The sequence below is a fragment of the Colletotrichum destructivum genome, chromosome 11 (genome assembly GCF_034447905.1).
Source record: "Colletotrichum destructivum chromosome 11, complete sequence".
NCBI classification, from domain to species: domain Eukaryota; kingdom Fungi; phylum Ascomycota; class Sordariomycetes; order Glomerellales; family Glomerellaceae; genus Colletotrichum; species Colletotrichum destructivum.
This window is the reverse complement of record NC_085906.1, coordinates 636527-661130: the sequence shown is the minus strand read 5'-3', so window position 1 is coordinate 661130 and position 24604 is coordinate 636527. Positions and strand designations below refer to the sequence as shown.

Sequence of the window (24604 nt, the reverse complement as noted above, 5' to 3'; positions counted from 1 at the left end):
TATCACACCATAAAGAACCATCCTGCCAAGGAGGTCAAGCGCCGCCACGCTTCTCATTCCGGGGCAATGCTCCCACCACCACCCTCAATATGCCAGCCAGCCCCTGCTCACCTTGTCCCAGATCAAGTCCAAGGACAGAATTCTGGTATTTCCCCCACCCGGTCCTTTCCCCAAGGGTCATAGGAGAAAAGAACATTTCGCTGTGCGGCCTCCTCTACGCACAGGTGTACCCCCTTGGCTCAACCTTGCGCCTCATCCTGTGCCAGCTTGACAATACCGGATAGGTTGCGCACGACGTGGACGCGTTCCGTCGATTCCCGGAAGTCGAACCAGCGCGTGCAGCTAACTTGTATCGACTCGCGGGGTGTTTCGTCGGCTTCAAGGGCTGCAGGCGGCGGCTCCGTCTTGGGCTTTGCGGCTTCAGTAGCAACGCACTTGGAAAGGTCCTCGAGGTACGAATCCGTCACGCGTAGCTGGAAAAATCGAACAAAGTAGCGAGCAGCAGCTATAACAATGATGCTGCGAAGGCCCCCGTGAGAGAGGCTTAAACGTCAGCCAGCCAGTCAGATATCAACCTCCCTCTTTGCACCGAACTTACGTTTCGCGTGGTCCCATCCACGTGTCTGGCGCGAGGCGAACAGCTAGCGCCTCTCCGACAATCTGGGCCAGCCAGGGGTCGGAGAGAACAGGGCAGCCGTCGTCAACATGGCCGATGAAGCGCTTCGCCTCGAGCACGGCGACGCGAGCCCGCGTCTTTTTACTCAAGGACCGTATCCACAGGCCGCCGTCGTCGATGGAACCGAATTGGATCAGGTTGGAAATAGTGACGCGAAGTTGGAGTTTCTGGACGTCCAAGTCGACTGTCGGAGGGAAGCCGTCATTTCTGTCACGGGGGGCAGAGTCGAGCTGCTGTTGGGGAGGTACATGGAGGAGAATGATGCGGAGAGCGGTAACAATAAAGTCAACCGTCAGGTCCTCGGTCCGTTCCGACGAGCAAACAGCCTCGGTGGCGGGCACGTAGGCGGCGGAATGCGGGGACGACGAGAGGACGTCGTTAGGTGGTGCTGACTGTGGACTACTGCTGCTGTCGGTGATGGGGGTGTTTTGGTCGAATGGGACCACTCCCGCAAACGGCCGCACCGACCTGCGGGCTCGTTTGGAAGATCGCGGATGAGGCGACGGTGGCGTTGTTGGGGCTGGGTTCTTCTCCCTTTGCTCATCGTCGTCCTGGTAGTGCGGACCCGGTACCTCTGTGCATTGTTGGCTGATGTGGCACGCATCCTCGAGCCGGTCGAGCGCAGCCCATAGACGGCCGTACTCACAACTCCCGTAGTGGCGCATGTATTCCTGCTCTGACCACAGTTCTCGTTCCGAAACGCCGCCCTGGCCACGACCCTTGAGCAGCGTGCGCAGTGCCTTCCTGGACTCGGGGTATCGACTCCAGAAAGTGTCATCGCTGGTTTCAATCGCGGCTTCAGAAATGGCTTTGGTAATGGTCTTTGCTGGCTTGTCCTTGACGATGAGAGGCAGTAGCTTCTCGTCTGTGGCGGTACGTATCACGACATGCAGCCGGACAAGCTGCCCACGGCCCCATTCGCTCGCACTAGTATTCCCCAGAGCCTTGCTGAAGGTTGTGTCGCTGTACTTTTTTGATGAGAATTCTCGGCGCCAAGCTGCCTCACTGGAGATGGAGTCAAAGTACGGCGACGACATGATGCAGTTGCAAAGCAGAGCATGCATGTAAGTGTAAAAGTAGGTAGGTAAGTTGGCCTGCCCTGGTCGAACAGGGATCTCCGGACGGGAGTATCCGTATGGAGTATGACTAGGTACAAGGGGCGAACAGGGGGCGGGGGGCCGGTGGGTGGTCTGTCTGTCAGGTACGGGATGGGATGGCAAGGGATGGATGGATGGCACGAGATGGTGGATAAACTAGCCAGCAACCTCCGTTGTGGGTGGTGATTACATAAGACACCAAAGCATCACCCATTTCAAGGTCTTGGCTGGTCGGCTGTGGCTGGGGAAAGCACGTCACGTCACGTGGGGCGGGAAGTGTGGAGTGGTGTGAATGGGGCTAGCCTGTGCGACGGATCGGAACAGTACTCCTCCGTGTGCTGCTCAGCACATTCTTTGTGTCTGTCAATCGGCAGCCAAAACGACCACTAAAAAGCCCCGCGGGGCTTTAGATGAACAACAGCATCACCAAGGCACGCCGCACACACATCAACCCGCATCATGCTACGCCGCCCCTTGACAGACGCAGCAGCAGAACTGGATTCAAGGCTATCGGAACTCTCAATCAGCCAGATACTCGCCCTCACCCCGCTCCACCAGCTGCAAGTGCCCCCTTTGCACTGGACAAAGCACCATCTCCGCCTGCTTAGATGTGCCTTTGTTGACGACCAGGACATCACCCATCCTCATTCCGTCTACAACCATTCCGCCGACAGCCAAACGATTCCAGACGTTGCCGAAAACACCATCACGCTCTTTCCACAGACTCCTCCTCCACCAACATGCGCTGCTTCAGTCAGCTCATCATCGCCGCCGCCTCCATTTCCCCCACAAATCATCGAATCCTCCGACGCCCATGACAAGACCGTTACCCCCCCGGACTCCAACTCTGACTCTGACACCGACATCGACGCCGATGCGAGCGCCCAGGCATTGAATTGCTTTCTATCACATAGGGCCCCGTTCCTCCCGCATGTGAGGTGGGCTCGTTGCCTTGCCTTGAGCCGTGTTGTCGCTGCCAAGGAGGGTGCCATAACGAGCTTGCTAGAGAAGAGTCCCCTCCAAGCTAAGCCGGCAAGGTTCGTCAACAAAATCCACTCGTTCCTCCCACTTTGCCTCGTCTACATGACAGGAAAACAGCGTATGCGCGCCTTCCAGAGAGATGTGGCTAACAGGCAGTTTTCATCAGGTCCACTCCGACATTCCACTACAAACTATTCCGAGAGCGCGTCGCTGGCACCGCGTTTGCCATGCCGTCCGAGCCCTCCCCATCGATACTTTTCCTCCAAGCGAGCGAGATTGGGCGATGCCGCGCCGCGTCCCTTCGCCATCTATACCTTCAACGTCACAGCCGAGATCGGAAGCGCCTCTTCGACGACCATCTCGGTCGCATCGCAGCCGACATAGATGCCTTTCGCGACCCTTACATCGCTGCCGCTCTCATCGCAATGGCCCAGGCCCGGCGCAAGGCCATCCAGTCTCAAGCGCGATCGCCTCCGCCCCATCAGGATACCTACTCGGTGAGTCCTTCTCTTATGCGAGTCGAGCTCGGGCTTACTTGCTTGCTGCCGCTCCAGCTACATGTTGTCTGACAACCTCCTTTTTGTTCAGGTCCGACTGCTCCTCAGCGATATCAATAACCCGACATGCCTGAGAACGTTTTCTGCCGAAATACCCGATGCCTTCCTCGACAAGCTCGCATACCCCCAGTTGTCCCCTCTGCCGAGCGCCACCTTCCAGATCGTCCATACTCCGGTGGCGTACATGCCATACGCCTCCTTCCAGTCGAGACTTGGTCAAGTCTTGGTCCCATCACGCGGTCAGAAGCGCCCAAGAGGCGGTCGATACGATCAGGATACGCCCGATGATACCATGGCGCAGGAGGGGCCCAATGCGCAAGTCCGCAGGCTGGCATAACCTCGCAGGCTCTCACCCCGGTGCGTGGGTGTACGTTCTTGGCTGGAATCCTTACCGGGTCAGGGCTCCCAGCATTGCATACATCATCATGACAGTGATTTTCCCTGCCTTTCTGTTCTGGATTCAGTCTTCTTGCGGGGGGGTTTTTTTTTCTTTCCTTTTCTGGCGTTTCTTTGGGACTCGGTTCAGTTACATATACCCCTGGGTTGTCGGCGTATTGGTTGTTTATGCCTACTCTTGTCTTTTGTCCAAATCGTTCTCGTCTTCCAGATTTGCCAGGAGACGACCCACCCTACAGTCGCTTATTACAACGTAAGGGCACATCGCGTGAAGCTCGCAAATTAAGTGCGAAGAAGAGATGGACCCATCACGTATGGCTGCTCGCTGCGAAACCGTTCAAGTGACGGAGGTAGAGGGAAATCACGCGGGCAATGAATGATATGAATACGTCTGTAGGATACGCTCTTCGTCCACGCGACTCCCGGACCTCTCAGATCGTCAGATAAAACCTTCCGCCGATGGCATCGCAACATAGTCCCGTGGATACTTGGACGTGACGAACAAGGCACACCTCCCGAGTGAGTAGGACCTCAACTGGCAAATGCTCAAAAGTCAAGGCTCCTCCTACATTCAAGTTCAACATCCCGACAAACCTTCCTCCAACGCTACAACTCATAAAAGCCCCATTGAATCTTCCATTCCGATGAATCGTGTTGCGCCTTGTCGCTGCTGTGATCATGCGGATGTCACACGTCCCATAGTCCCCGTGGTGCCGCGTCGTCCAGAGGACGTTGGACTGCGGCTGCGTCAAGATGGCAGGAAGCACATGTTGCACGTATTCGGCGCGCGTTTCGTCATCCCACAGAGCGTGCCCGCAACAGCGTGGAGCAGGCCAGTCTGGGTCGATCCTATCTCCTCTTGCTGCGTGTTGCTGCCTCTGCCCTTGAAGCGCGCCTCTTTCAGCTATGCAAGCCACGCGGCCTGGATGACATTGCGGCGGCCGCTCCCTATAGGATACGCTGTTCCCTGCAGTCAGACACTTAGGCTTGCTTGGGAGACCAAGGAATGCAAAGAGCTCGGCATTGGATTGGAGATGCTGTTTGTGCCTATTTGAGGTCCTGGACATAGTAGACGACCTTGCACACCTCGATGCATGGTGGCGAGTAGTAGACTCTGCTGTTCCTGCTGCTGTCAGTCACACGGTGTATCTTCTCGACGGCGAGGTACGGCATATACTTTCCGCCCGGTTATGTTGAGGATGATGCGCTGTCTGCCTGAGACGCAACAGATGGGACGGTGGTGAGTATCAAGACAACAGCTGCCATGGCTATTGCTCCGCCTACTGCGCTGCGCCTTGGACGCTTGAGAGGGGGACGCCCAAGATAGGGACGGTCTTTGTGTCATTCCGTCCCGAGATGCCCTCAGCCTTTATGTGCCAATTATGTGCAAAAGACTGCGGCGTTGTCGAATGACGGAATCTCTGAGCCATCTCTGCTTGCTGTAAGAGTACAGGGTTGTTGTCCAAGGTTTGTGTATGAACAAGAGGCTTGGAACACGGTCAGGGAATCTTGGTGAATAAATAAAGGGGGCAGCCTACGCAAGAGCCGCGTCCAAAAGGGTCTAATCCCGGAATTTCCAAGATGCTGTGAGAACACAGCAGCGCAACATGGAGACGGGTAGACCCGACTGGCCTTGCTGTTACGAAGTGACTGCGTAGCAGATGACATGTCGAACACTGATGGCAAAACACTTAATGACAAGGCAAAACACGCAGAAAAGGCCTGTCGGTCTGTCTTTATCTTTTGGGTTCTAGTTCCTTGCCTGAAACACTGCAGCCTGACGAGGCATGTTGTTAAAAGGATGGGTATTACGAAAGGGAGTTCGACCTAATTTCATTGTGAATGATACAAAAGCCTCAAATATCCAACATTGCTCTCCGACTTGGCCATCGTCAGAATTTCCAGCTTCACAAGTGGTTCTATTGCCGTCCTCCCACGCGATCTACACTATGTGAGAGAGTACATTATAAGCAACTACAACGACAACATACACAACGCTGATATACGGCAGAAGAGGCGCAAAGATAAGGCCTTGTAACGTAAGCTTGAGAAGACCCTCTAAGAGCAAGATTGGAGAAAGACGCAAGACGACGACGCCGCCGCCGCTGCAGCCAGGCCCTCTGGGGCTTCTAACGTCCCTTGGAGACGCGTCAGCTTCTAGGACAACGCAGACATCATCCATCTTCCGGGCTCCCCATTAGTGCACGATGACGACGACGACGGCGGCGACAGCGCGCCTTCTCCCTCCCCTGAAACACCGGCCCTACGCCCCTCTGGTGGAGGGGATGACAGAAACCCCGGCAGCCCAGCAGCAGACCAGCAATGCTTGCAGACGTTAAGCTTGGAGGAGGCTATGTTCACCGGCGCAGGCGCCTCCGTTCACTCTGCGAACTGGACCAGGACAGAGAACTACTAACTACCACGGCCACAGCAGCTCATTTAACAGGAGCAAGAGCAAAAGCGAAAACTGCGTCTGTAACTACCTGTAACTGCTTTATACGTAGCTATCTTGCACGTCCTCTCTGGACTTTTATGGCTAGGACATGGTGTCAGAGACTATTACGTGCTACTGCTGTGCTAGTGTTGGTTGTTCTGCTAGCCTTGATTTATGGGATGCATTTGCCTCGGGTTATGTAGCGACTCGGGCATCTGCCATGCGTTTCTGGCACTGGATCTTTGGAGGCGGGCCTCTTTGCTTGACCAACAACCACCTACCGTGGTTTCTCAGCGGCTGCCGCAGAGGCAACTGGCGGCCGACTTTTTCGGGAGAATCATCCGCTGCGGGCGACATCTTCGACAACCAGTTCGCAACGGCGGCCCGGGCTCGGGATCAGCCCCGAGGGGACTCAATCTTCAAGGCGGCACCAGTCACTGCGCACATCTCGGAACTCGCTAGTGTCGTGAGCTGGGCGTCCGCCGGTGAGCGCGTGCTCTCGAGCACCTTGGGGCTGCTCCCGTCCGTGCCGCCACTGCAGCACACACCATCGAGGTGCTCCAACAGGCACACCAGTCAACCAACGTCGCGTGGGAGGCAACGTTCTGGGACGAACTAGACGACCTGAACGTTCTACCAGAGCGTCTGCGATATCTCGAGGACGTGGCTACTGCCACTGCTAGCAACGAGGTCTGGTGGCAGAGGTTGTACTCGTTGTTGCCACGGTGGCTCTGCAAGGTTCCCCTGCTGCGCCGCTAGGGTTAGGGATGTAGGAAGCGCGCGCGCACGTCGTGGCGTGCCTAGGAAGCGCCGTCGACGCAGTGCAGGAGCTCAAGACGCAGCAGGAGAGGTTCCTTAACAATCATAACGTACTAGCTACTGCTCAGAATGTTAAGGACATGCTCTGTCAACACCGACTCCCAAGAGAACATAAGGGCGGTTGACAAGTTTGCTGCAGCGGCGCCAGCTGCAGCAGCATGATGCGCTAGACGGTGTTGGCGGCCGCAATTCAGCAGAGCCGCTCGCCTTGGCACGGGTCATTGTCTGTGACCAAAACCAGGGGCTTACTTTGGCCTTTCACGCTTCAAGGGGCGTGGCCGCTGGCGTGGAGGGGGTCAAGGATATCATGACGAGCGAGATCCAGGCCTTACTCATCCTGATAAACACCCTCAAGGAGGTCCGGCAAGACGTCCACGACGGACACCTTGACGTTCCCAACGCTGTCAAGCAGACCATTCGCCTGATTGAGAAGTTTATGGAGAGGATCCTGGCGTGGAAGGAGGAATAAGGATGTGTGTGTATGTATCGAGGTGTGAGGGCAAGAGTCATGGTTAGAGAAGAAGATTTTGCGTGATATAGAGGGCAACGTGAACCGAACGTATTGGGTCTTGAGACGGATGAGCGTATCCTTAAGGGGTGAGGCAGATAAAGTGATATCCTAAAGAAGTAAAGTTGATTTGTGTAAGAGTTAAAAACAAGTTAAAGTTGACTTAAAGATATTTAAAGTGAAGACTAAGAGCAGGTGAGAATGTGAGAGTTAAGGGAGGTGGGGCAAGATTAAGATTTAGCGATTTTTGTTGTAAAAGTTAAAGTTAAAGACTGTGCATATTTTTATGTTTGTTGCACACCTTAGCAGCATTCGTTTTGCCTTAGACATAGGTAACTCAAAGGTTAAACCGAGTAACATCTTAGACGACAGAAGGATTAGCCGGGAGGATGGTGCCTGATTCGCTTTCTTGGACGTCTGGCACCAGCATCCAGGGATGACGCAAGCACTGTTCCACCACAAATCTCCGCTCTGTATCAACGACCAGCATCGCGTCTATAAGGTCAAGAGCTGGATCTCCTATCGGGTCCCAATATGGTGAAGGGTAGTCGAATCGTCCCGATTTGATCTGCTGCGATAAGGTATATGGGAAGTCTTTGCTGTAGAGCTCGTCTGAGAAGGGGGGAAACCCGCACAGGCAAATATAAAGCACTACCCCAGCAGACCAAATGTCGACTGGGTAGCTGTATTTTCTCTCACGGCTATCCGCAAGGATCTCAGGGGCAACATCTGAACGAATTTTTTAGCCATCTCTGGAGATTACAAGCAGAGGGGAGAGGTGAAGGAGCTTACAGCTCGGGGTTCCGCAAAGGGTGTCATCCATCTGATCTGGCCGACTTGAAAGATTCGCCGCCAGGCCAAAGTCCGTAAGCTTAATGCTATTCTCACTTTGCATGACAATGTTCTCAGGTTTAACATCGCGATGAATCCATCCTTCCTTGTGCTAGAAAATGTCCTGATTCAGCAAGTATTCTGCGTGTAGTAGGTGAAGAAATTCCAAGTGTACTTACGATGTATTCTAGAGCAGAAAGCAGCTGACGAAAGATGCACCGTGTTTCTTCTTCGGTTAGCTTCTGCTTCATAACTAAAAAGTTGAAGAGCTCTCCCTCCGGCGCAAGCTCCAAAACCAGGCAAAGCTGATCCATAGTATCTGACACCAGAACTTCCACAAGATTTACCAAATGGTGATGCCTCAAGCAAGTGAGGGCTCGAATTTCTTGAGGCGGGCCGTCGGTACTTGTGCCGTTATTATACGTTGTCCATCCGGTATTTGCATCGACGGCGAAGATTTTAACTGCGTAGCAAACGCCTGTCGTCTTCCTGGTGCCGAAAAACACTTCTGCGAAGTGCCCTCTACCCAACCTGTTCGCAATGTCGTACCTTCGATGGAACCCCCTTTGGTATGAAATCCCGTCTAGAGCAAGTTCGAGACTGAAACCAATCTCGGATTCCGTCATCCCAGTAGTTGGTGCCTCTTCCAGTTCTGCAATCTGGGCAAGCTGCTGCGGGGCTGCAAAGGGCTCACGTGGAATTCCAGCATCCACCACAGCCCCATAATCGCCTCCAAAAGATGATAACCTGCTAGCAAGGGTTGAAAGTCCCTTCCTCGAAGCTTGCAGTGTCGCCCTTCTTCCAGCACGGTTCAGTGGCAGGATGGCCCCTGAGTCTATGAGCAGATTCGCGATGGCCTCTTGCCCGCTCAGGGCTGCCAGACTCAAAGCCGTCTCTCCCCAGCTGGTTTGTGCCGCAACATCAGCTCCTGATTCTATCAGCAGCCGTACAGTGTTGATACTGCCACTGGAAACGGCTGACATGAGGAGAGACCAGCCTTCCGTGCCCGTGACGGTGTTAACGTTGGCACCTCCATCAATCAGGGCTTCTACTGCAGATGCCTTGCCAGCGAGAGTCGCAGCATCGATTGCAGTTTCTCCGGCGATATCAGTAGCAGCAACGTCAGCTCCAAGCTGTATCAGTGCCTTGATGTTCTCCTCGTGCCCGAGCCGAGCTGATCTGATGAGCGGGGTTTCCTTGTCGCTGCCACGGCCTTCAATGTCTTTTCCTTGTCCCACGAGTCTTTCCAGAACGTTCGGTATCTGGAACGAGGCCGCGAGGACTATTCCGGGGACACCTTTCGGGTACTCGTCACTCCAATGTGCGTATCTGTAACGAGGGAGACTCCAGATCTGACTTGCTACACTGACGGCACCTGCGTTTGACAAAAAGCGATTGACGGATCCCCAGAAATCCTCGACTTGCAACCCTTGGAGGTCAGCTCCCCAGTATCTTGCCGCGTAGTCCAGAAATGGGAAGTTGGCCAACCGCTCCGCCATCACACTGTCTGACAAGGCAGGCCCTTCCTGAAAGTTGAGAAGCTGCAGGTATTCTAGGCTGATTCTGGCGAGCTCCAGTCGCGTCTTATCCAGATGTTTTCCGAGTGTGCGGCTAAGATAGTCTTGAGCCGTATAATGGACCAGACTGACTGTCTTGGAAGTGTTGTCGACTACGATAAAACTACCGCAAACACCGGTGACGATATCCTTGGGTGGCAGGTCGTCATCTTCGAGCAAAATCATCTCCTCGTCTTCATTTCCATCACGGGTACGGAGGTGGACAGCATACATATGCTGGAGCTCATGAATACCCAGCGGTCTTCGGGCACAGAGGATCCACAAAATGACCATCTCGGCTAGTTCAACATCTTCTTCTGCCTGTGTGCGAATTCTCTCAAGTGCTTGCTTGTATGTTGCGTCGAGCGTCTTGGGCAAGATTGAAAGCGAAGAGCGAACATCTCGACGCGTAAGCTTGCGGGAGAGATAGTCCAAGTTGAGTGTCGCCAGAAGAAACCTTGAACGCGGGTTATCAGTAGCCAATCCGCTTATGATATCAAATTGTGTTGATTACTCACATGCCTTGAGCACTCTCGGCGATGCTTGTGATGATGTCGTCCTGCAGTTTTGGATCAGCACAGACGTGCTTTGCCAGCCTGGAATGCTTTGGAATCTTCCTCTCCAAATACAGTCGTACGTCCTCATCCTTAGCCTTGATGTCTAGACGCACGGCATCTTTGAAGAAGCCCTCAAAGTTCGTTGAGGTGCGTGACGTGAGTAAGATACGAACATTATCGCCGAGCCCCTGGAGAGTACCGACCAGTTCCAAAGCCACCATGTCCGAAGACGCGAATTCATCAAGAGCATCTATGACGATGAAAATATTGTCGCATGACGAGAAGAGCTTGGTAAAGACTTGGGAAAGTTGCTTGGTCATGGGACGAGTTCCTTTCTGGGCGTGTTTTGTGTAAAGCGACCTGATCTCTTGAGGCAGATTTGGATGGCTTGTTCCCTGAAGAATGTGTTCCAAGAGACTGGAAACTATTGCCGACTGAGTCTGAGACTCGCGTTGATTGTAATCGCAGAAGACATATGCCAAAAGACTGTTGGAACGATCAAGTTGCGTCTCGATAGCATCTATGGCCAAGGACCTGGTCTCATTAGCAATCGATTGTTCGACAAGGCGTCGCATCGTTCGTCAACATACGCTATTCGAGTTTTTCCAGCACCAGCTATGATCTATGTCAGAAAGGTATCAGATTGGGAGGTGTATTGGAGTGGTCTGTGTCATACGTATGCCGGGACACCATAACAGATTGACGTTTCCCGAAAGCCAGTCACGGTACTCCTTGGCTTTAAGGAACCATTTGCCGGTGCCCGGCTGGACACTCTGTAACACGTCGGCTTGCTTGGCTCGGAAGGAAGTTGAGCTGATCCAACAAAGAATTTTGTCCGCCTCTTGAATTCTGCCCTCCAAGTCCATGTCGTCAAGCTGCCTGCTGACCTGTTGAACCTTTTCGCTTGTGAGCTTGGAAATCGTCCTGGTCTTGTCAGCCGCTTGATCAGGTCCTTAAGAGCTGTGTCTTACAATAGATCATTTTGGAGGACAAGCGTGAAGTGCGACTTGAGTCTCTCTATCGTCCCAAAGAGCTCTAAGATATCCTTCTTCTCAAACGGCCACCTGAATGGTTGCGCAAGCCTGCGGAACCGAGCTTGGGGTGCTAGCTTTGACACGATCTCTTCCATCGTAGCCTTCATCCTCTCCAAAGGTCCGTCAGGGCCTGCTAAGAGTGCCATCGCTGCAGGTTTGAGACCATATTCGTTCTCAGATTCGTTCTGCTCTTCGACGCGGTCATGGATCATCTCCAAGAGACATGTTACGCTGCGTAGCTCATCTCGCAGCTTCGCTCGCTCTTTGCCGCCATCTTTAACATCCTTGAGATACTCGGTCGCCTGGGTCGTTACTTGAATCAAGGCTATGACGCCGGTGGCGATACTCAGAGGGTCGCTCATGGTTAGTGAGTTTGCCTGACCTACAGTCGGATGAGCCTGCTAGTTTCTCCCAGCCGCAGACTGTTGCAGTAACGACTCTGCAATAGTTTGAGGTTAATATAGTTGGTTATTCCTAACATCATTGGAATCAGGCTGCAGCCCGCCTAATCTTGCCGCATTAAAAATGCCTCGTGCTAATGCGTCCATAATTGATAGGTTCCTGATTGGTTCTTTCTCTTATCGCAGGCGGATCACTTGTCGCTGACGATAGAGTGAATGGGTTCTTCTTTGGGCGAACCTAGCACAGGGGTCATAAGATCTGTCGAGTAATAGCACATATCATGCCTGAAGTGCGTGCTAGGCGAGCCAATGAGGCCAATATTGGACAGGGCCTGGTTGGACGGCATACCAGTACCGCTAATAAAGAGGCGGTTGGTCTGGCGGACGGAACCAATGGTGCCGAGGAGTCCAGTACAGAAGCCTTGCAACTGGCGAAGTTCGGGGTCGAAAAAACGCTTTAAATCAGTATCACAGCGGGTTGTTAGCCTGCATGACTCCATCGATGAGATGAAGCTCGACTATGCCAAGCGAAAAGAAGGCCCAGTAATGCGTCAGGGTAGAGAGCACCGTGGAGGAGCTTGCAGCGAGGGCCATGTTCATCCCCTGGGTAATTTCTCGTTGGTAGGCGAATTCGTTGATGGACACGCCAGCTTTTTGGGCCTTGGGGCCATTTGCTGGGTCAAAGAAGTGAGACCAGAAGTTTGTGACGGCGAAGATGGCGGAAGCACCAGAGAAGACCCGTTCGAGAGAATTGAGGTCGTCAAGATCGGCCTGAACAAGCTCCACGCCCTTGGAGACCCATGTTTCGGCAGATGTAGATGTCGGATTGCGGGTGATGCCGCGGATGCGCCATCCTGGGATGTGCAAGAAGCTATTGGCCACGGAAGAACCTTGATTTCCCGTGATACCAACGACAACGATGAGTTTGGTGTTTGACATGTTGATTCAGCTCAATTTGTTTCGATATAAAGTGTTTATAGGGTAATGCAGCAGAAGAATCATGGCTAAATCTCGAGATAAATACCAAAGCGAAATATCCACATTTCTAGAAGACAGAAAGCACAAGCTTAGAAATGCAGATGATCCAAGATTACTAATAGTTTTTTATCGGGAAACAAACCGGAATGATATATAATCAGCGACGATGTACTTTACCTGTCTACTAATGATATGCCGACGGTCCGGTCCGTTTTACTCCAGCGCTACTTCGTCCAATGTTAGCGCACGGAGGCGGAATTGGGATTGCCCGGCTTGAAAAAATAGCCTTCCCATCCATTCCGCCTTAGTTCCAACACCACAGTTTGGCGTGAATTTGACTTCCGCTCTAAACTTAGATGTCAAATATATTAGAAAAACACGTATGGAACCTTCAGGGGCAAGTGGCCCAGAATAACTCCAGCAGGTAGATAAGTAATACTGATTTGTCTTCTAGATGTCGGTGTGATTATTCTATTAATAATGAGCTTGTAACTAACAGGAAGTTTAAAGATGGGAAATATAAGAAACCAGGCCTTATTACATCTCAGTATCATTTTCAAAATCAACACTCATCGTCTACCTATTCATACTTTCTTCTTAGTTTCGCACTGCTAAGTTATTCTCATCACACAATCGAATCAACTTTACTGCTACGTAAACCAACAACATGGCAAAGAAGATCATCACCATCCTAGGCATCACAGGCAAGCAGGTACAATCACAGTCCCCTTTTTCAATATTTACCCAGCGGATATATCTGGAGAATATTTTTCACAAGTTTATGAGCAGGCAGTCACTGACTGGACACAGGGTGCGTCCGTTGCCGACGTGTTCATCCGAGAGGGAGGCTGGCACATCCGTGGCGTAACTCGTGACCCGAGCAAGCCTTCGAGCAAGGTGTGGGCCGACAAAGGCGTTGAACTCATCAAAGGTGACATGGACGATGTCGCTCTTCTTAAGAAGGCTTTTGCTGGATCGAACGTCATCTTCGGCGTGACGGACTTTTGGGGCAACACAGGCAATCCAAAAGTCCAGGAACGCGCCGCCAGCGCAGCCGCCAAAGCAAATAAAGCAAATCGGCCCTCATATTTGTTAATTTGCCTCATCGCCGCTAGATCCTTGCTTATTTGGCCCTGTTGATAAATCCATCAAATTAAAGGCACGTGACTGCTTGTATTGCCTGATTAGGAAACAACTGAAGCTAAGCACAGGTCTCTAGAGATGTCACGGATGAACTACAAATCCATCGATCCCTGACATTGGTAGAACCCCTCTCTTCAGCCAGTTCTTCGTCAGCTGCAGTCGCTCTATACTCTCTGCCTTCATCGAGAGTCTCTGCGACGTCAGCGTTAGTTTCGCTGCACTGAAGGCTCGCTCACAGTCTGACGCCATGGCTGGGATCGCAAAGACGTCAAGGGCTAATTTACTCAACCGAGGGTACTGAGCCTGACGGTCTAGCCACCATCGCGCAGGGTCATCTGTCTCCTCTGGGGCTTGCCTGAGGTACGAGTGAAGCTCGTCAGACGTCGCCCTTGCTTCCTGACTACGACGACTTCTCAGCCACTGTCTGAAGTGGCTGTCTTCTTGGGAAGATGGGGCCAATGAGGAGGCTGACGAAGACGCTAGTGATACGACTGACACATCGTCATCCTTATACCACTTATTGAAGAAGCGCTCCAGCCCCTTTTCCGCACTCCGTACCCATGCCTCTTGGCCATCTCTACCCCATACTTCCTTGAGGTAATTGAAGCCAAAGTAGGGATGGAGAATAATTGAAGCAGCAAAGAGGGGTGACTCAGCAAGAGCTGAGTAATACTTGTTCAGCTTCTGCCAAGCCAGCTCAATAGAGGTCCGAAGATTCACCTGGCACCCCTTCCGAAGACGACGGAACTGCGAAGTGGCTTCAGCCCTTCGCCGGGCCCAGTCAACCTCCACGTGATCCGGAAGAGAGCTCTCGTTGAAGGATCGCCGAGCTGAAGACCTCAGACTACGACTGTTGCGAGTAGGGAGTTGCCGATCCTCCTCCTCCTCATCTTCCTCATCCTCCTGTACAACAATAGGAGCAATCTCGTGATTGTAGTAATTCTTCCACTCCTCGAGGTGTTCAAGGATATACTCCATGCCAGTAATCACCTCCCAAAGGCGTCCATGACCGTCTCCCTTGCCCCATCCCTCCGTTCGTTTTGTCTGGAAAAAGAGGGGCTCCAGGAGGCTCTTGACCTCAACGAGAACAAGCCAATCCTCATCCGTCAAGTGATCAGAGATAGGAATTTGGAGGGATTCCTCGTCGTCGTTGAGACCTGAAAGGTAAGCCCGGATCTCATGCCTCTTCTCGACTGCCCTCTCGATCATTAAGTAGGTCGAATTCCACCTGGTATCATTGTTGAGGATTAACTGTAGCTCTGACGAGCTTCTGTTGAAGAGACAGTAATCAGAACCACCATCAACCTCCTTTGCGACCTTCTTGAAGCGTTCTGACCGTTGTGGAGAGGCGCGGATGAATCTCACGATGTTCCGAAGCTTGCCCACAGGCCCGGTCTTCCTCCAAAGTTTGAGATCTTCCTCATCGCGATGGACTGTCTGGTAGAATTCCGACTCAGCCTCAAAGGTCTCGAAGTCGCTGCCGAAGAGGAGGGACTTGGCCACAAGATTGAGGATGTGACCGTAACAACGCATTCGATGTGCTTTGCAGTCACGTGAAGTCATCCTGGGGTTTATCCGTGGGTAGAAGGAGGCCAAGCAAGTGTCGTTATTCGTAGCGTTGTCGCAGATCACTACTCCCATACGGCTGACTAAGCCCCAATCCCTCACAGTATCTTCGAGGGTGGTCGCAAGGTTGACACCAGATTGGTTTCCTTGTTGCTGAGTGAAGGCGAGGAGGCGCGATTGGTGCTTCCCCTTCGAGTCAAGGAAGTGAGAAGTGACAGCCATAAAAGCATAAATATTCGGCGATGTCCATAGGTCGAAAGAGAGATGAATCCTTGTAGAGGCTTCGCGGAGTTCAGCCTTGACTGTTGCTCTGCCTCGACTCCATATAGTCTCAAGGTGGTCAGCCATTGAGGTTTTACCCCATGGCACCTGAGCGAATAGATCGACGTTGTGGAAGCGAAGGAGGCGCTGGAGGAAGGTATCGTCGAAGTGGTTGAAAGGAAGGTCTTGACCAACAATCGTAGCAAGGGCGAGATCCCTAATAATAGCGACCTTCGATCGAGGGATACTCGAAGTGGTGAGGCGGGGACGTTGCGAGGGGGGTGGTGTGGCTGTCTCGTCGGAAGAGGGGTCATCCCTGTGCCCATCAATGGGGTCACAAGGGCTAATATGATGAACCCTTTATGAGATTAGTAAGTTGCGAATAGCTTCACGACAATAAAGACTTACCGACGTAGATGCTCTTGAGCAGAGCTGGTGGCGACTGCGGAGAAGAATTCGGGCCGCCCCTTTTCGTCACATCGTTGGCAACACCAGTAGGCTGGCCCAGCTTCGTTGTTGCGACTGAGTTCGACAAGGAAGACTCCATAAGCCCGTACCCAAGTTGTACGGCCTCTTCCACCCTTACGGGCCAGCTGCTCCTCAATGACGAATCGCCGATTCCCCCATAGGATAGGTTGAAGGTCGGAGATGGAGGGATTCGAAGGGAGGGTGGCGGCGCGACTGGTAGCAACTTGGGCTGAGACCCTAGTTGGTGGCTGTCCTAATCTGGTAAGGGCAGTCGCATTGAGAGGTTCTGACATCTACGAATAGCCTTATCAGTAGACTGTACGATAGACAGAAAAAAACATTACCTTGTATGTATGGCAGAGGTGGTAACAGCAACAGGTAGTGACCACAAGGGGATCAAGTAGGAGCTGGGAAGGTAAGGTTGGATAAAGCTAATAATAGAAATACAGCCATTCAAATGGGAAAAACGAACGCCTTATATCGTCAGCGAAGGTTAAGGAAAGAAATTACCGATCAGTAAAGGGATGAAGGGGCTGGTGGGTGAAGTATGGAGGGTGAGGTATATGACAGAGGGAGACTGAAATCCAGCACGCTCATTGGTCAAAGCACCTTAGTCAGAAGTCAAATCAATCAATCCAAATCGGGGGGGTTGGCTTACTTATTTGGGTGGTCTGAATAGCTTCATTTGCTTGACTTAGTTGGACTTTGCGTTGTTGGCGTTGCTTTGGCGGCTGCGCTGCGCGCCGCCGCGGCCGGCATTCCTGTTAACGTCCTCGCCTATGATGTCGAGGTCCAGCAAGGTCGCAACATTGTTGATGCGGCGAACGCAACCCTTGATACTCTTGATCGGTTCGTGCTCTCGACACTCTCGGCCACGAAGAAGTGGAGCAAGGGCAAGTATTCGCACAACTACCACTTTGATGCTAAGTGGCAGGCTGTCGAATACCTGAAGGCAATGTACCCGGAACTGGCCAAGAAGACCTCGTATCTGCAGATGGCGCTGTACCTGACCAATTGGAAGGGCTCCACGGGCCTTCCGATAGGTAGGCCTGACAAGGTTGGCAGGCAACTCTCAACAGATCTGGCGCCTGCGCAGTTTCGGCTAATACAGCTATAGCAATCAGATGGCACCTTCGTGCTGAGGATTCCTGGAGATCCTGATGGACCGATTGCACAAGTCGATGCACGCCGAGATACTGGTAAGCAGCTTATGTTTTCTCGTACATTTCTTGGCTACTAAACATCGAGATTTTTCAGGCGAATTCGTAAAGGCTCTGTTGCATGTTCCTGCTGGACAAAACCTCCTCGGAGTTGCTAGTTCTCTGAGCTGGAATGAGTTTGCTGCTCTATGGGGCAAACACCACGGCGTTACCTGTCGCTTCGAACGTCTTGACCGCAAAGTCCTCGAGGATGCTATCCCAGGAGGAGTCGGTGAGGAGTTAGCCGACATGTTCGAATATATCGCAGAGTTCGGCTACGACGGCGGTGATCCAACTATCGTGCTGCCAAAAGATGTAAGCACTGCACCTCCCTTGAGACCCTTGCTTTGTTCTTCTCTAAACTGCGCTATAGCTCGATGTGCACGTCCCAGTCTATACAGTTGAAGAGTATATTAAGAATGAGGACTGGTCTTCGCTGCTCTAAGGTAGTACAGTAGAATAGTTCTATAGATAGTAGTAACTCTTAGAGTTAAAATTATCTACAGCTAAAGAATTGTCTATACTATTCTATTAAATAATTTATTAATAAGTTAGTATAATACATATAATTCTTTAGTATAATGTAGGAGAAAAAGGTTTAATAGAATAGAAGCATTATAGTTAGTTTTCTATAGTAGTATCTATTAGTAGAAGCTAAGGCTATAAAGCTAGTAATAGCAATATAAGTTGTACTAAGAGAATTAAGTCTTTAGAAAATATAGCAATTAGTTATATACTTAATAAAAGGCTTATAATATTAATTACTAGTAAAGAGGATGTATAAAACTAAGAAGATTTATAAATATTATGCTTTAAAAAGTTTAAATTAAAAATTTATAAAAGCAGTAAAAGAATTAGTTTGTTAAATAAATATTTAGATTTAAGATTTATAGAAATAAAAAGGCAGGCATTTTTCTAAAGTCTAACCCTAATCTCTTAAAATAAGATAAATTTTAATAATTTAAGTATAAAGAAGTAGAGCTTGCTTTTATTTCTAGCCCTACTAATAGCTTAGTTGTTAGAAGGCTGTATATAAATGTTACAACCTATTAGATATAATAGGACTAGGGGACGCCCTATAGGGCACCTAGCAGTTACAGATAAGTTATATGCAGTTAGATACAGGAAATAGAGTAACTTCTTTAGGAACAGAAGAACTATAGTATAAGTTATATAGAGATAAGATTATGCATAAGTACTGCCTCTTAGCAATAAGCGCTTATAATTAATAATAAGCGCTTACTACTAACTAAAACTAATTATAGCTACTAAAGAAGACTATAGTAGGACTTATATATAGGATAGACTTAAATGCACTTAAGAATAGACTTTTATAGCTCTTTAGTAATTAACTTTATAATTATCCTTTTAGATACTTTTAGCACCTTTTACTAGTAACTAATGTTATAAGCCTCTTATTAAGTATATAACTAATTACTATATTCTCTAAAGACTTAATCCTTTTAGTATAACTTATAGTACTATTTAATAGCATTATTACTTTAGCTTCTGCTAATAGATACTACTATAGAAAGCTAACTATAATACTTTAATTACTTCTATTTAGTAAGTTAACCTTATAAAGCTAATAAATAGTATAATATAATAGCTTCTAAAGCAACTTTTACAACTCCTACTTCTACCTCTAAGGGAAAGACCTTTATACCCCCTAAAACCTTAGATAAAGAAATAAAGGGTGTTAAGTCCTCTAAAAGCAAAAGTAATGCTATAAAGCTAGCTAAGAAACTTAAGAAGACCTATTAAGATATAGCTTATATATAGAAAATGCTTAGTAGTAATGCTACTAAAGTTGCTTAACTTTAGTAAATAATCTAATAGAACTTTAAGCATACCTAGTTTATAGCACTTTAGTAAGAAGTTAATACTCTTTATGCAGCAGCTAATATTATTACTACCTTATACTATAATAGAAGAAAAAAACTTTAATTTAACTTACTTTAAACTTTTAATAAAACTTTAAGATAACTTAAGGGATTTTTAACTTAAGTCTAAGCTTATTAATAATTCTATAGAATAAGCTTTATAGATAAAGCTAAGAAGGTTATCTATACAGCCTTCTTTCTAAAAGAATAAGCTTTTACTTAGTTTAAACTCTATCTTATAGACTTTATAACTAATAAATAAAATAAATTTAAAACTAAGACCTAACTTATCTTCTAAAGATACTATAGATTTAAAAAGGCATTTCTATTTCTCTTTTAAAAACCTAGTAAATAATAATAGTGTAAGTATAACCATACTAACTTTAAATAGAAAGATATAGCTACTTATTATACTTTAGAATTTAGATGCATTTATACTAGACTTAACTACACTAATGCTACTAAGATCTTCTTATTTTATAAAAGACTTAAAGAAGATATTAAAAATAAACTCTTTAAGTAAGATTAACTAGATAATTTCCTATAGTATGCTAAACTTACTATTAAGATTAATAACAGACTTTATAAATAATATAAAAAGAAAAGCAAAAAGTAAGTACTAGCTAACTTAAAAAAGAAGTATTAATAGCAACCTTAATAATAACTTTAGTAAAATTACCTTTAGTGTAATAAATAAGCTAAACACCCTAAAGGAAACTATTAGTAGAATAATTAAAATTATAATAGTACTACTTATAGATACTATAGTAGCTCTATAGACCTTAGCGTAGCCTAGAAAGATAATAAAATATAAGACTTTAAGTGCTATAACTGCAATAAAATAGGATATATAGCTAGAGAATGCTAATAACCTAAGAAGCAGCAATTTTAACCTATACTTAAAAAAAGCTAATAAATTAATATTACTAGTAAGGATATCCTTTATGCTTTACTTTTATAGACTGCCTACTATAATAATAACTATCTTACCTACTAAGATAGTAAAAAACAATTAGAATAATATCTTAAAGCCTTTAAAACTTTAGCTATAACTTAGTTAGGCTACAAATAGATAAAGATATATAAAACCCCTAAGAAGCATTAATAATAATATATTAACATCTTTTAATAAGCCTATAGGATTATAATATACTAAAGGATCCTTAAGATAAAAAAAGAGGCTAAAAAGGATAACAGCCTTGAAAGAAAGAAAGAACCTTAAGAATAACTAAAAACCCTTATAATAATATAAAGAAGCTTTAGTTAAAAACTTATATATAAAATTAAAGAATAACTTAATAAGATACTTTAAATAAAATAACTTAAAGAAATTAAAAGACTAGCACTTTAAAGCTTAGTAATACTAGATAGTAAGATTAATATTACTATACTTAACTAAGTTGCAGCAGCTAACTTAAAAGATCTATAGATGTAAACCTCTTAAGAAAGGGAAGCATATAAATATACTATAAGTAACTACTTATAAAAGCTAAATAACTTAAACTACAATTTAGAAGAAATACCTAACTATAGAATTATCCTTAGTTAGTACTATAAAACCTATATTACATTTAGCTTTAAAAAAGAGAACTTAAAACCCTTGAAGTAACTAAAATACTAGATTATCTACCTTAAGAATAATAACTAGTTAGTTTAGTTTTATAAAATAGTATATAAAAAGAGTTACTTACTTATACTACTTAGACTAAAAGACTACTTCTTATTAAACCCTAACTATAAGGATTATATAGATTTCTTTTAGGTAGAGTATTTAGATAATAACTATAAGATATATAAGAAAAGTAAAAAGAAGTTCTACTTCTACCCTTAATAATATACTAAAAAACCTATTTAGGATGTCTACTTATGTAGATAACTTCTATTCTAAATAATGCAATACTATAAGAAAGGAAATATTACAACCTTTGCTTTAGACCTTAAATACTTTATATTATACTATAATAATAATAAAGGATAGTAAGAATGCAAATATAATAAATGCTTTATCTACTTTAAAGCTAAGGTAAAGGCCTAGTAGAAGGTATAAAAGAAAAAAACTTAATAGTTAAAAAACTAAAGATGCTTATAGCAGAAGGGTAATATATAGTAATAACATATAAGACCCTATATATAACCTATAATGCAGCACATTTTAACTTAAATATTAAGATTTAAAGATAGTAGGTATATATAATTATTAATAGCAGCGCCTAAGAAAACTTTATTTTACCTAAATAGGTAAATAAATAATAGATACTATAGCAAAAGAAGGAATACCTATATGCATTATAGATAGTTAAAAGAGAATAAGTTAAGTATAGTAGCAGACTTATTATTTTAAAGATAGTGCACCTCTTTTTGTAAGTTTATAGCTAGAAAAAAGAACTCTAATTTAACATTATAGAGATAAAAGATATTAATATTATCTTAAGAATTATATAGTTATAAAAGCATAACCTATAAATAGATTAGAGAATTAGCTAACTTTAATAGTTAGATTTAGTTACTAAGCAGCACTACAAGAGCTAGGCCTTAAATAAATCTTTTAAAGCACCTCTTAATAATATACTACTATAGAAACAATAAATATAATATATTACCTATCTCTAGGAGATATAGCCTTTTAAGATAGTAGCCCTAGCAGCATTAGATTAAAGATTAAATCTACTTCTAGCTATTTTAAAGGAGTACTAAAAGTATAAAAAGCTGTTTATACTAAAATTAGAAATAAGCTTACTAGAATATAGACCTTATAATTATAAAATCCCTCTTATTAAAGGCTTTTATCTAAAGTTCTATCTAATATATAGACTAAATAAAATAGAATGTAAGGTACTAAATAAGTACCTTAATAAGAACCTTAAGAAGGGATATATTAGACCCTTTAAGTTATCTATAGAATACCTTATCCTATTTATACTAAAGAAGAATAGCAAACTACAACTATATGTTAACTACTAATAGCTTAATAGTATTATAAAAAAGAATTATTATTTACTACTACTTATCTTAGAACTCTAAGATCTACTATATAAAGCAATATAGTTTACAGCCTTAAACCTTAAAGAAGCCTACAACTTAATTAGAATAAAGGTAGGTAAAGAATAGAAAATAGCGTTCTAAATACATAAAGGACTTTTTAAGTGCTTTATTATACCTTTTAGACTTACTAATACACCTACTACCTTTTAGATAATAATTAACTATATCTTTAGTAACTTTATTAATATATTTATTATTATCTACTTTAATAACATCTTTATCTTCTTACTTACCCTTAAGCTACATAAGAAATATATATATAAAGTCTTTTAGAAGCTTTAAGAAGCTAAGTTATTAGTAGAAGTAGAAAAATGTAAATTCTATACCTAAAAAGTTAACTTCCTAAAATACACTATTATACTAAGATAAATTAAGATAGAAGTAAAGAAAGTATAGGCAGTTAGGGACTAGCTTATACCTTAAAATGTTAAGGACGTTTAGTTATTCTTAGGATTTATTAATTTCTACTAATAATTCCTTAAAATTTATGCAGGAAGCATATAGTGCACCTAAAACCTTATACAAAAAGACACCCTATTTAAGTAGACTAAGGAATATAATAATGCATTTAAGAAAGTTAAGCAATAAGTTAGCTTAAAACCTATTACTTAAATCTCTAATCTAAAAAAACCTTATAAGATTAAAGTTAATGCCTCTAACTTTGCTATAGGTAGATAACTTAGATAACGCAATAAAGAAGAAAGGTTATACGCTTATGCCTTCTTCTCTAAAGCATTTTATAAACTAAAATTAAATTACTAGATATATAATAAAGAACTTATAGTAATTATTAAAGCATTCTATAAATAGAGACTATAACTATTTAGTATAAAATATAAAGTCCTTATGTATATAGATTATAAGAACCTTATACATTTTATAACCTTTAAGAACTTAAATAAATAATAAATTAGATAGTTAGAATTCCTTTTAGAATATAACTTCTAGATTATCTATAGGAAAGGAACTAATAATAGCAGAGCTAACGCTTTTAGCAGAAGGATAGATTATAAAGTCCTTATCCTAAAGGAAACACAAGTTATCCTTAAAATAGATAAGAATAGAGACTTTATTCTAGCATAGAAGCTACTTATAATTACTAAATAAGTTATAGTTAGTATAACTAATAGAATAATGCATAAGATAATTAAAAAGATTTATAGTACTTAAGTATATAGTTACTAAGGAGTTACTAAAACCTAGAAACAAATTTAATAATACTACAACTAGTAAGTAATAAGATAAAATATAGTAGATGCAATCTAGGATTACAAACCCTATAAGAAAAGCAAGAATAGTCTATATAAGCCTTATAGACTTATTTAACTACTGCTAATACTATTAGCAGCCTAGCATTTAATCTCTTTAGACTTTATTATTAAACTACTAAAGTTAAGAGAACTACTTACAAAGGTCTATTACAATAGCGTTTTAGTTATAGTAGATTAACTTACTAAATACGCTTACTTTATTTTATACCTAAAAGTAAGCATAGCAGAAGACTTTATATATATGTTTTTAAAATATATTATTAGTAACTATAGACTACCTAAAAAAATTGTATTAAATAGAGATAAGCTATTTACTTTAAAGTTTTAAAAATCCCTAATTTTGCAACTTAGTGCAGACTACAAACTATCTACCTCTTTCTACTTATAGACTAATAGTTAAACTAAATAAATTAACTAGATAATATACATAATAAGCAAGTAGGCTAGATAAGCAAGTAAGCTACCTAGCTGCTATAGTGCTACCTATATTATTATAATACGCATTTCTCTATTAAAAACAATGTTAGTATATAATAAAGATACTTAATTAAACTTAGCAGTTTAGGCTATTTAAAAAGACTAAAACCTTAGTATTTAGGCTGCAGCAAAGATCTATAACATTAGCTGTATTACCTTAGGCTGCAGATTATAGGGAACGTTATTACAATATAATAGTATACCTAACTTATAGAATTTAACGCTGCTAGAAGAGATAAAGCTAATTAAGTATATTCTTAACTTAGACGCTAGATCTTTTTCTCTCTATCTTTATAGTATTAAAGAAATAGCAAATTAATTGCTTGCTAATTATAATGCACCCTATGTTAAGAAGCAATAGGCTTTAAACTTTATAAAGCAATAACTATAGTTACAAACGCATTATTTTTGTAAGTATAACTATAAGAGGGCTTAATGCAAAGATTTAGATGTAATAAACGTATAGTTC

The 24604-nt window shown here is 44.8% G+C and overlaps 5 protein-coding genes across 5 annotated transcripts; 2 read left to right on the top strand and 3 right to left on the bottom strand.

The window, feature by feature from the left end:
* Nucleotides 1-239: 239 nt before the first annotated feature.
* Nucleotides 240-1713, bottom strand: CDEST_15325 (uncharacterized protein; the record flags this gene model as incomplete). The annotated part of the gene is made up of 2 exons (XM_062931481.1): nt 240-519; nt 599-1713. The coding sequence occupies 2 exons, from the start codon at nt 1711-1713 to the stop codon at nt 240-242; spliced, it is 1395 nt and encodes a 464-aa protein (XP_062787532.1).
* Nucleotides 1714-2183: 470 nt separating this feature from the next.
* On the top strand, nt 2184-4188 carry CDEST_15324 (uncharacterized protein). The gene is made up of 3 exons (XM_062931480.1): nt 2184-2810; nt 2921-3251; nt 3343-4188. Exons 1-3 carry the CDS (start codon nt 2233-2235, stop codon nt 3646-3648), a joined length of 1215 nt encoding a protein of 404 aa, XP_062787531.1. The 5' UTR covers nt 2184-2232; the 3' UTR covers nt 3649-4188.
* A 3463-nt stretch (nt 4189-7651) lies between these two features.
* Nucleotides 7652-11915, bottom strand: CDEST_15323 (Putative protein kinase domain, P-loop containing nucleoside triphosphate hydrolase). The gene is made up of 7 exons (XM_062931479.1): nt 11384-11915; nt 11089-11336; nt 11003-11027; nt 10374-10946; nt 8479-10312; nt 8261-8411; nt 7652-8197 (listed from the first exon to the last, which is right to left on the bottom strand). The coding sequence occupies exons 1-7, from the start codon at nt 11806-11808 to the stop codon at nt 7830-7832; spliced, it is 3624 nt and encodes a 1207-aa protein (XP_062787530.1). The 5' UTR covers nt 11809-11915; the 3' UTR covers nt 7652-7829.
* A 400-nt stretch (nt 11916-12315) lies between these two features.
* Nucleotides 12316-12786, bottom strand: CDEST_15322 (Putative NmrA-like domain, NAD(P)-binding domain superfamily; the record flags this gene model as incomplete). The annotated part of the gene is made up of 1 exon (XM_062931478.1): nt 12316-12786. The coding sequence occupies one exon, from the start codon at nt 12784-12786 to the stop codon at nt 12316-12318; it is 471 nt and encodes a 156-aa protein (XP_062787529.1).
* Nucleotides 12787-13492: 706 nt separating this feature from the next.
* CDEST_15321 (Putative NmrA-like domain, NAD(P)-binding domain superfamily) lies at nt 13493-17907 on the top strand (the record flags this gene model as incomplete). Its single annotated transcript, XM_062931477.1, has 6 exons — nt 13493-13537; nt 13636-13818; nt 17060-17306; nt 17388-17462; nt 17521-17777; nt 17836-17907. 6 exons carry the CDS (start codon nt 13493-13495, stop codon nt 17905-17907), a joined length of 879 nt encoding a protein of 292 aa, XP_062787528.1.
* Nucleotides 17908-24604: the final 6697 nt, after the last annotated feature.

Coding starts and splice junctions, on each gene's coding strand:
- CDEST_15324 (XM_062931480.1), top strand. CDS start 2,233: ATGCTACGCCGCCCCTTGACAGACGCAGCAGCAGAACTGGATTCAAGG. Junction 2,811..2,920: donor CTCCAAGCTAAGCCGGCAAG/GTTCGTCAACAA, acceptor AGTTTTCATCAG/GTCCACTCCGACATTCCACT. Junction 3,252..3,342: donor CCCATCAGGATACCTACTCG/GTGAGTCCTTCT, acceptor CTTTTTGTTCAG/GTCCGACTGCTCCTCAGCGA.
- CDEST_15323 (XM_062931479.1), bottom strand. CDS start 11,808: ATGAGCGACCCTCTGAGTATCGCCACCGGCGTCATAGCCTTGATTCAA. Junction 10,947..11,002: donor GCTGGAAAAACTCGAATAGC/GTATGTTGACGA, acceptor TAATGAGACCAG/GTCCTTGGCCATAGATGCTA. Junction 8,198..8,260: donor CCTTTGCGGAACCCCGAGCT/GTAAGCTCCTTC, acceptor AAATTCGTTCAG/ATGTTGCCCCTGAGATCCTT.